Source organism: Tachysurus fulvidraco, chromosome 10 (assembly GCF_022655615.1).
Source record: "Tachysurus fulvidraco isolate hzauxx_2018 chromosome 10, HZAU_PFXX_2.0, whole genome shotgun sequence".
Lineage (NCBI taxonomy): Eukaryota > Metazoa > Chordata > Actinopteri > Siluriformes > Bagridae > Tachysurus > Tachysurus fulvidraco.
This window is the reverse complement of record NC_062527.1, coordinates 10,458,884-10,470,510: the sequence shown is the minus strand read 5'-3', so window position 1 is coordinate 10,470,510 and position 11,627 is coordinate 10,458,884. Positions and strand designations below refer to the sequence as shown.

General features: G+C 39.2%; 1 protein-coding gene across 1 annotated transcript; it reads right to left on the bottom strand.

Annotated features, from left to right (window-relative positions):
- Positions 1–317: 317 nt before the first annotated feature.
- Positions 318–10,764, bottom strand: gpia (glucose-6-phosphate isomerase a). Its single transcript, XM_027173434.2, has 17 exons — positions 10,541–10,764; positions 8,983–9,073; positions 7,752–7,820; positions 7,169–7,288; positions 7,001–7,084; positions 6,713–6,859; positions 4,485–4,556; positions 4,360–4,404; positions 4,166–4,219; positions 3,909–3,969; positions 3,748–3,791; positions 2,523–2,675; positions 2,230–2,359; positions 1,569–1,645; positions 1,179–1,383; positions 885–951; positions 318–725 (listed from the first exon to the last, which is right to left on the bottom strand). Exons 1-17 carry the CDS (start codon positions 10,657–10,659, stop codon positions 602–604), a joined length of 1,662 nt encoding a protein of 553 aa, XP_027029235.2. The 5' UTR covers positions 10,660–10,764; the 3' UTR covers positions 318–601.
- Positions 10,765–11,627: the final 863 nt, after the last annotated feature.

Genomic DNA, 11,627 nt, shown 5'->3' with positions numbered 1-11,627 from the left:
CCTTGCTCAAGAGCCCAACAGTGGCAGCTTGGCAGTGCTGAGGCTTGAACCCTAATCTTCCGACCAACAACCAGAGCCGTAGAGCTCTAACATTCAAAACAAAAAGGACCTCCCGTGTTGAATGACTCACCACTAGGTCCTTGTTATGGCATGCTTGCTCTATTTAAACAAATGGTTTTTCTATAGTTACTTTTAGACTCAGGAACTGTGCATAATGTAATTAAAGTGTAAGCAAAGAACAAATAAAACCACTAAAAGGTTATTCAAAACATTTTAGTTTTTGCAAAAAAGAAAGAAAAAACAAAACAGCAACAAAGTGATAAATAAGATCTTTATTTTGACCAGCTGGTTTTGACCAAGCAGATAGCAAAGCGTGTAGGAAGAGAAGGGTGAGGAGGGGGAGTTACAGCGTTCCAGACCTCGCAGTGCATACAGGAATGAAGATTCCTTTTACAGGTTAGAACAAGCAAAAGAATACAGACAAATCTCACAATGCACAAAGACCATCAAACAGACAATGGTTACATATGAAAGTGCTATTCTTCTTGTGTTAGACCAAAACTACATCAGAGAGGTGCTGTAGAGGGTCTGAGTGAGAAACTCATGCACGATTTTTCTTGAAGAAGCCGATGAGCCCGTTGGTGGAGGAGTCGTGAGTGTGGACCTCCGAATCGTCCTGCAGCTCAGGCTCGATCTTCTTAGCCAGCTGTTTACCCAGCTCCACACTAAAGACAGATCACAGCATTCCTTTAGACCGTTCATTACTAAAAGACAGTTCAATAGCACACCCTAGTGCTCCCAAGCTCCCGTTTTATTAGAACCTTAGGACTTTGCAGTGGGTGTAGTTTTATGATTTATTTTGTTAAAATGATGTTATTACTCACCCCCACTGGTCATAACTGTTGATATTCCACATCACGCCTTGCACAAAGATTTTGTGCTCATACATGGCTAGGAAAACAAAACAAAAAAAAACATTTTTTAAAAACTTAAATTCAATGACATAAGTATTAGAGAGATAGAGAGAAAGACAGAAAAATGCCATCTAAGCAGGTCAGGAGAAAAACTAATTTGAACTGAAGTCTCGAACACATTTGCCTATTTTGTTACTTTGTGATAATGAAGGAGCAACCGTAAAACAGAACATGCTAAGTTTCACTACCATGTTCAGGACTTACCAATCATGGCTCCCAGCATGAAAGGTGTCAGCTTCTTGAAGATGATCGAGTTGCTTGGCTTGTTTCCTTGGAATACTTTATGTGGCAGGAGTCGCTCCAGAGCATCGCCGCTCATGCCAGCAGCCTCCAGCTCCTTTCTGGCTTCATCTGTTGTCTTTCCCTTCATCAGAGCCTCCGTCTGAGCCAGGAAGTTGGCCATCAGGATCTGAAACGAACATTAGATCTATCTTATAAAATTTAGCCCAATAATAACGTCATGAACAGCAACACACAAAATCCCTTTCCTAGTCTTCGGTATGTTAGAATTCGGACTTTGTGCTTCTGTAATTTTAAAAAAAAAAAAAAAAAAAAAAAAAGACCCACAAGACTGGGTGCAATCTGAACACACACCTTATGATGCAGATTGTCCCTGATTGGATGCTGAGATTGAGCAGGTATGAGGAAGTCAGCTGGAATCATACGAGTCCCTACACACACACAAAAAAAAAAAAAGGGGGGGGGGGGGGGGGGAAAAAGACTAAATTAAGGCTTCCATGTTCCAGACAACAGATTAACTAAATTTTACATCTGAAATTTGTTACATTTTAAAGATAATACATTCTTCCACCCAAAGATAGCAGATTCTGACTGGTCAGATTTATTTTCTATAACCAAATTTATTTTCTTTTTAAAAGAGTTTTGTAAAAATTCTGTTATGAAGTGCATGTGAATGAATTGTGATGGTCACATGAAACATCTTGGCCTAAATCTGTTTGTGATCGTTTTTGCCAGTGAAAAATCCTGAAGGGACTAAATAGGGAATAAAGCCTTAATCGAGGTCTCACATTGCTTACTTTTATTAATCGTACTGAGATGGTGCCATCAGACAGTGCTGAGGGTTAAAATGTCTGAGGTGTTAACGGAGAACGATGATTTAAAAGAGTAACCATTATGCTGAACATTTATTCCTGTGAAAGTTTTAGGTGTTGTTCAGCACAGTGATGTTCTCGCACTAATCTCAATTCAGTTTACTTCAAAACACTTAACGATTTGAGACAGAGCTCTCGTGTACCTTGGTGAATGAGCTGGTAGAAAGCATGCTGGCCGTTTGTCCCCGGTTCTCCCCATACGATTGGTCCTGTGTGGTATTTCACACGGGTTCCATTCTTGCTGATGTACTTTCCGTTAGACTCCATGTCACCCTGTAAATACCAGGCATCAATTATACATTCAGCTGTAAAAATATCATCTCAATAAGAACAGTGTTCTACAAAGCTCAAAAAAAAAAAAAAAAAAGCATTTCCTCAAAGCATGATGAAATGCAACAGTGTGTGTTGCACACATTGTGGTTTTTACACAACTGACCTGCTGGAAATAAGCTGCAAAGCGGTGCATATACTGGTCATAGGGCAGCATAGCATGAGTCTCAGCCTGGAAGAAGTTGATGTACCAAACACCGAGCAAGGCAAGCAGCACAGGAACGTTCTTCTCCAGTGGAGCTGAGCAGAAGTGTTTATCCTGGATATGAGAGAACAACAGTTACATGCTCATACAATTTATGACTTTCAGTACACAGGCAGTGTTTCTTTCTCTTGATGATTAGTTTTTTTTTTAATAAAATCAGAATCCCATAAAAGAGAATTAAGGAAAAAATGCTCCTGTTATTTATATGAATCGCCGAGTTAAACGAATCAGGCTGTTAACAATTTGACCTACAAGTCGCCAGCAAACTCAAATCTGCTCAGAAGCAGGCTTATTAAACACCAAATTAAGTATTTTGAAGCATCACATATCTATTATTTCATATCGTATTTATTCAAGGCCACAAAACTGCAATGTGTACAAATGAATTATATTTGTCATGCTTCAAATCTTCTGTTGCATGTTTTCAAATGAATAAAGTCGTAGCAACATTATTTTTCATTTCCTCTCTCATCTAAAGAAAACATCAGCGTGATTCAGTGGATAAGGAGGTTATAACCCGGTTTAAAAAATTAATTTTAAGATTTAAATTTAAGAAATAAATTTAAGATTTAATTAAAGTGTACTTTGGCATGAGGAGGTGTTATTGAGACATCAGTATAATACACACTATTACACACATTAATATTCTGGATTCTTATCTAATATATGGGATTAAAACAAGACTTCCATGTCTATGAATTCATGTGCACATTTTTTTTTTTTACACATGCACAAATAAAATAAGAGACTCAATTATATTGCTATAAATGATGAGAGCATGAATAAACCTGATTTGCATCTATTACTGCCTTTGTGTAAACAAACAAAATGTTTTCTTTTCCAGAGCTCCGGAAGGCAAAACTTGATGAGCATGGTTTAAAATTTCAGTGTTTTTAGTCATTTCAAATCCTATTGAAATAAAAATTGAAAAGCTAAATTGTGTTAGAAGAACCGAATGATTCATCTATTTAATCATCTATTTTGAATGTTCCTGTATGTTGAATCTAGAATGTGGAGATTAGATAATTAACCTGACAATTCTGGCTGCAGGTTTCTGTTAAGCATAATAAAATCCAACCTGTTAAACAGTCCAGACAAAAACTACAGAAGAGGGACAAGTACAAACCATCCAGTGGGCACCGGCTAGAAGCTGCTCAAAGTTGTCGAACCCTGAAGAAAGACACAAAATCAGCAAACGCTCAGCAATGTAGGTGACTTAAATCATCCGTTAAATTAGTCACAGATCATAACTCCATTCATTAGAGCATCATTCTCGAGCTGACATACCTACGTGCAGAGCGATAGACAAACCAATAGCAGACCACAGCGAATAACGGCCACCAACCCACTAAAAAGAACAAGCACACTGTTAAGTAGCTCTACATGTCCTTATTATAATAAACGGCATTTAGCAAGAAATCATGCAATGAACAAATTCATCACTCAGTAAATCAGTAATATGATCATGCTGCCAGGTCAGGGGCACTGCATGCAATAAACATCACTCTTCTAGGTGTCTTTTTAATGCTAGACTCCAGACTCACATCCCAGAACTCAAACATGTTCTCCGTGTCGATACCGAAGTCTCTCACTTTGGGCTGAAGAAGAATAAGAAGCAAGAAAAACTTTTTAATTTTTAAAAACAGCAAGAGACGTCCACTTAATTTGGAACTCAAGAAGAATTTTCTGGCCATAAAAGACACAAATATCGCAAGCACATTTTGCGTGATTGACTCACCGCATTGGTGGAGAGAGCCACAAAGTGTTTGGCCACAGCAGAAGCCTGTAAAATAAACCCTATTACTGTCAGTTCAGCCCTTGCAGCACTTAGTGTGATGAACATATTAGAGTCAGGACACTCACATCCTTGGCTGTCTGCAGGAACCATTCCTTAGCTGACTCGGCATTAGTGATTGTCTCCTGTGTGGTGAAAGTCTAGAAAAGCCAAACACATTTGAAAAGGGCACATGAGCTACAGGCAGTTGCATAACAGGGTAAAGCATTAACCGGGTGCGGTTTTTAAACAGCAATACATCATGTTTGCTTTGTACCTTTCCCTGCCTTTGTTACACTGTCTTTGCTCAGGAGCTGATAAACAGGTAGCGATAAATGGCAAATTTGCTGCATCATCACTTGGTTAAAAGATGGGATCAGGAGAGAATCTTGTTTATTTAACAAATTACGTTCCTGTCGTTCTAACCACGAGGATGGGTTGTGTGTGACTGTTTCAAAATCTTACAGGGAGACTCAAACAAGCGTACTCAAACAAGCCACATTTCAATGTGTGCGTGCAATTTTCTTCTGCATTCCAATTTACCTACTTATTCTATGAACTAAAAGTATGTGTGTATAAAAAAACATACATAAAGACACTTCTATGTTTGCTGCAAGAGTACACAAATACAGGGACACTAACATGTCATGTAACCGATGAGTGTGTTGTTACACACCATCACCTCCTTGTTGTATTTCAGCTTTGCTTCATTCATTACCCCTTATATAACTTGTACTGTATAAATTTATTAACCATCCATCCATTTTCTACCGCTTATCCAGGGCCGGGTTGCGGGGGCAGCAGTCTAAGCAGGGACACCGACTTCCCTCTCCCCAGACACTTCCTCCAGCTCTTCCGGGGGAATACTGAGACGCCTCTAGCGAGAGACATAGACCCTCTAGCGTGTCCTAGGTCTTCCCCGGAGCCTCCTCCCGGTTGGACATGCCCGGAACACCTCCCCAGGGGGCATCCAGTACAGATGCCCGAGCCACCTCAGCTGACTCCTCTCGATGTGGAGAAGCAGCAGCTCTACTCTGAGCTCCTCCCGAGTGACCGTGCTCCTCACTCTCTCTCCAAGGGAGCGCCCAGCCCTTTCGGCCGCCTGTATCCGGGATCTTGTCTTTCGGTCATGAACCAAAGCTCATGACCATAGTTGAGGGTAGGAACGTAGATCGACTGGTAAATAGAGAGCTTCACCACAACAAACTGGTATATCGACCGCATCACTGCAGAATATACACCGATCCGCCTGTCGATCTCCCGCTCCATCCTTCCCTCACTTTATTAACCATTCTCTTGATTTATTTTTTCACAAAGGAAGCAGTCACAAAACCCCTCCTCCATTATGCAACGAAAAATGGGCAACTTTAGATGAAAGTTTTCACAGATAATTTAATAATTGAAAACCTTTGGGATACTAAATTCTAAATATTAAAGTTTGGGGCACATTAATTCTGATCCAGGATACTATTTAGTATGAATAGTAAGTAAAATGGGACACTGGGCTGGTATTTGCTGTGTTAGCATAGGAGCATAACAGTAAAATGGATCAAATTTCTAGACGTCGACCTCTGCTAATTCCTCAAGAACATCAAATGACTGACTCAGTGAAACAAAAGAATTTAAGAGAAAAGAAAAGAAAGGAAAAGAAAAAAACAAACAAACAAAAAAAAACCCACGAAACTATGCAGAGCTCCGGACTTCTTGAAATGCCAGTAAAAAGAATATTAATTTGGCCTTTTATGAACTCTTTACACGTTTGTCAGATACGATATATAAAAGTTGGACAAAAAAGAAAGTAACCTGTCCGTTAAGAATGGAGGAAGCGTGTTACTTAGTTTCAAGTTTTGAAACTTGTTTTTTCAGTGTTGAAACTCAAAACGTCCATTTCTTCACCATCTTCCTTTATTGTTCTCTCCAAAGCCACAGCCACAAAGCACACTTGTGCTGAATGTGAGCACTGGAGCTTTCTGACTGGCTACCTGTCACCTGCCCAGATGACAGACAGCTGAAGGACTTAAAATAGTTGATCCCACCTTTGAATCAAACTATGCAGTTAACATTATAAACAGATCAGTAATAGAAAGTATAAGCCTATTAGTTCAATTATATTGTCAGTTTATTTACATTAAGGTTTATGCTTCATGAATAATGATGTTTCGACAAGTTACAGGCTGTACAACCAGCGCTTCAGGTTTCTGCCAGTCTTTTGTCTGTATACCCGAGTTTGTGTTCACTGTGCTAGAGACTTAAAAACACAGATTATCAACAAGCTCCACAAAAGAATGTCCTACGCCCCAGGTGTATTAAGACCAACCTTGGATGCAATAATAAAGAGTGTGGTTTCTGCATTCAGCTGAGCCAAAGTCTTAGCCATGTGCGTCCCATCGATGTTGGACACAAACCAGACATTTGGGCCACCTTTAGAATACGGCTTCAGAGCCTCGGTCACCATCAATGGACCCTGCACACAAATGTGGTCCACATTACTCAAACACATACTGTTAAAGTAAACTACATTTGATTAAGAATAGTCAGTAGATCAGATTAATAATAATAAAAAAAAAATAAAAAAAAAAGTTAAAAGATTTGAATTGACACTCACCAGGTCAGATCCACCAATGCCAATGTTCACAACATCAGTGATGGCTTTACCACTGAAGCCTTTCCATGCTCCACTGCGCACTCTCTGCAAATATACAGACACATTAACACCACGGACACTTTTTGTTCTTTGCAGTATGCAAAAAGAGTACAATGAGAAATTCCTCACATGGCAGAACCCCTTCATTTTCTCCAGGACTCTGTTCACCTCAGACATGACATCTTTCCCATCCACCAGGACTGGGGTGTTACTGCGGTTCCTCAGGGCAACATGAAGAACAGCTCGGCCCTGCATGCACACACACACACACACCTCAGTATTAACTTATACTCACTGTCCTTTGTGAGGATTTGGATCTTATGCACAATAAAATGAGTAAAGAAGAGTTACAGTAAGATCTTCTACTAAGAGGGGAAATCAAAGCTCAGCTATTTTCATAACTTGCTTCTAATTGTTATCTGTAGCTTCTGTGTTAAATTTACAACCACAGAAAAAACAGAACAATGTCTTTTTTTTAAAACAATATGATACATCTGCCTCTTTTTTATATTGCTCGTTTCTAAGTGGGATTATATTTGAGCCAATTGACCTCATTGCTACCGATCAGAATCAATCAGCTGCTCTTTTCACCTAAAATCCTTAAGAGGCATGCAATTTTAGCTGAGGTAAAATGAGAACTTTTGAGGACGTCGTAGATTAACTGTAATTGTAGATTTCTCTGATGGATATGCAGCTACATCTTTGACACTACCTCAGTAAAGTTGATCTTTTCTCCAGCAAACATGCGCTCCCTGGCTGCCTCCACTCCCAGGGACCTCGCCTAACAATGAACAGGAGGGGGGAAACATTTATTTTTTTTATACATTCATTTTTGTTCACAAATGAAATGTACTGTAAATGCAACAGACATAAATGATTCTGCATGCAATTGGAATGATTTATAAAATGATAAAACAATGAAACTTCTTATTTTCTTCCAGTAAAATTTTTTCATGTAGAAAAAGCTACAGACTGTCAAAGGGATATTGGAACATGAAGCAATCTAATTGCTTAAACATTTCTCAAAGAAAATGAGAAGTGTTTCATCTACAAGATTTGATGCTGAAATTCTCACTGACATACATACACACATACACACACACACACACATATATATATATATATATATATATATTAATATTAATTGCAGGGTTGATGACCACTTAAAGAACAAAAATGCAGTTTCATTTTTTTTATGTGAAATTATTGAAAATGAAGATGCATCGAGAAAATGAGCAAAATTAAAATTGCAAATCATTCTGGAGATGACTGTACTGTATTTAATAGCCATATAAATCCATGTCAGCCTTAAAAGCCTTATTCTTCCTCAATTTGGATACTAAAAGGGAAGTATTATATGACTGGTTCACTCTCCAGTACCCAGTTCTAGTCTGCAGGGATTCCAAAGTTCTGTAAATTTTGTAAACCCCCCCCAAAAAAGACCAATAATGTGATCTGAATTAGCTGACAAACTGCATTAGGCTATCAATGATGGTGAATTGTTGTAAATGTTAAGAACTAGACACACAAGCACAGTGTAACTATGTAACAATAACAAAACTAACTATAACGCAATGTCGCAACCTCCAAGCCAATGCTTTATTACATTTATGTGAATGTTATATGAAACTGCATAACATTTATCCAGTAATGTACCCGTATATAAAGATCTATTGGGAATAAACCAAAAACTGGGGGAATTAAGCACAAGATCCTTGGCGCAGTGACTAGTAGACGAGTTTAAGACTAATCAGTTCTGACAGGCTATATAAACAAAACCGTGCCCTTTAGCACGCTCCAAAATGCCACCATACCACTGCAGCAGAATAATTCATTTGAGATTCTGTGATGCAAAATCACTTGAACAACAAATCACATTACATTTTCAATACATTACAGATAAAACTATAGACTTATGAGCATTCATTAGAAATGGACTTTACCATGTCCAGCAGCAAATTCAGAACATCTTCATTGATGAGATTCTTTGAATAATCCAAAAGAAAGTCACCATCATCGGTCTCAAGGGTTACACTAAGAGCAGAGCAGAATAAAAAGCATGACCTTATTTATGTTTTAGATATAAAACAGAGCCCATAAAATAATTTCAATCATATTAACATCATGATATACTTTATATTTGAGAATCATGGTTATCATCAGATGTTGGTGCATTCTCCTGCTCAGGGTTGCAGGAATCCAAAGCCTTTCAGAGGACAGGAGGTAGGAATACAACCTGGATGTGATGCCAGACCATCACTTGCTAAATTTATTCAAATTAATTTTCATTGTGAGTGTCTAACAGCTCCAGGGTTCAAGATTCGATCTCGAGGTCAGGTCTGTATGGTTCTCTCATCTCCATAGTTTTCTTCTGGTTTTTCTCTCTCACCTCCCAGAAACGTGCCAATAGGTAATTGGATATTATAAATCGGCCAAGATACAAACATGTGTGCATGTCCTTATGGATATCTGCCTCATGGTATGGGATAGTAAGATTCATTGTTTTGACACTGTTAGCAAAACATAAGCCACATTATACATTATACATTGGGAAAATGTCCTCACATGGACATAGCCTCTTATGAGGTAAAGATCATTTATTAAGATGCCTAGTTACATCCTAAACAGCATGATCTCATGACGGTATAAGCAGAGGAGGCCCAGAGTGGCTTGTCTGGAAATAAGATTTCAGTGAAACAGAAAGGAGGAAAGATGCACAAAGCCAAAATGATTATTAATCCCCTGCTGTGGCCAACGTGTACAAGCTCAGGACAGTTTTTGTACGTGACGTGTATCACAATCACCAGTGATTGATGTTGGCTTTTGGTCAGTTTGTGTGCAAAACACAGTAGATTTAACTCTGAAACAAACTACACTACAGTATATACAGACTCGAAAAATGTTAACACGTGTCATGATGACTAAATGCCGGCTGCGTGCAGGTTCACACGTAGCTCTCTCTCTCTCTCTCTCTCTCTCTCTCTCTCTCACACACACACACACACACACACACACACACACACGACACGACGTGTAGCGCTTTCTTCCATTTAAACATCTTTAAACCCACCGCAGTTAGATGTCTGCCCACGTGTTAAACAGTATACATGATGATCAGCTGTCCTACGCTACATATGTAGCGATGCACGAGCCTTGTGACCTTGTACACAGTAAAGCTACATGTTGTCCTTCTAGCTTAGCGTCTGCTAGCGCTGCGTAACGACGGCACAGATGGAGACACACACGGACACACGCACTTATTTCTACATGAACGTAGTTATTGCAACGCGATGTCGGAATCGCTAGTCAGATCTGAGCCAACATGATTGCACTATCGGCCCTGTGTCGCAATCCTGTGCAACATCAATCCAAAGGTGAAGTAGAAGAAACATGGAGGCTGCATGCGCACCGGGTCCTTATAATAAACTTCCACCTTTACCTCGGATACACATTTCAGTTTAGAGTAGAATTAGAGTTAATCCACACTATGCTTGTATTTACCTGAATTTTGAGAACCTGTCCTTGTCTTCATCAAACATCTGTCTCATGTTCAAGGTTCCGGCGTTTGATCTGTACCATTGCTCCAGTTTCTTGTAGTTGGGATCATTAGTCAGCCCCATGATGAGCAGATTCGTGGAGAGATTCTGTTTAAAGTCAATCGGCTGTTAAGGCTGACAGAGAGGTCAGTGTGACAGAGGAGCTTCAGTAGGAAGTAGCTGATGAAGTCACTCCAACAATGAACCCTCATTAGACCACGCCCACTAGGCCTACACATTGGCCCCTGATTGGACATCCAGTAGACTACGTAATACGCGTAACTGTTATTTCCCACCTTATACATTAATCGCACTTTTATTAATAAAACACATCCAGTTGACATTTAACCCTAGTGACGGCTTTTAAGTGGCTGTTTTATTTGTCGTTTCATAAAACACAGGTAAGAAATTATATACATCATATATGTGCAGACACTAATGTAAACAAATCAACACAAACGCATGCGTACAAAAAGAAAAGGAAGCAAGATCATATGATTGAACAGCTTTCTTGTTGCAGGAGGTAGGTAATGTTTGAATAGAACATTTCACATACGTTTCAAAGACAGAAAAAAAGGCTTTAGCATATTAGAGCTACACTAAGATTGGACTTTTATTAGGAGCACCTGTACATTCATGCAGTTCTGTAATCAGTCAGGCACGTGGGAGCAGCACAAATCATACAGGCATGCAGAGAAGTCAAAAGCTTTAGTTTATATTGACTTCAAACACCATAATGAGGAAAAGTGTGAGCTGTGACTTTCATCATGGTATAGATGTTGGATCTAGGGTGATCAACATGGTGTAACGGTGTAGGAATTGTGTTTCTTAGTTCACTATGGCACCGTTAATGTCGATCATCTATCATTTAATGCCACCGCCTGTTTGTGTATTGTTCCTAATCATGTGCTTCCCTTCTTGGCCACAATTTTCCCATCTTCCAAGTCATTTCCAGCATGATACTGTAATATTACAAAGCGGATGTTGTTCGGTGGTTTTCCCAGGAACTTGATCTGAATTCAAACAAACACCTGAAAGAGCTGCAGGAATTA

Excerpts from the sequence above, each read along its gene's own strand:
- gpia (XM_027173434.2), bottom strand. The coding sequence starts at position 10,659 with ATGGGGCTGACTAATGATCCCAACTACAAGAAACTGGAGCAATGGTAC. Across the intron at positions 9,074-10,540 it reads GACAGGTTCTCAAAATTCAG|TGTAACCCTTGAGACCGATG; the intron begins GTAAATACAAGC and ends CTCTGCTCTTAG. Across the intron at positions 4,220-4,359 it reads TGGCTCTCTCCACCAATGCG|CCCAAAGTGAGAGACTTCGG; the intron begins GTGAGTCAATCA and ends ATTCTTCTTCAG.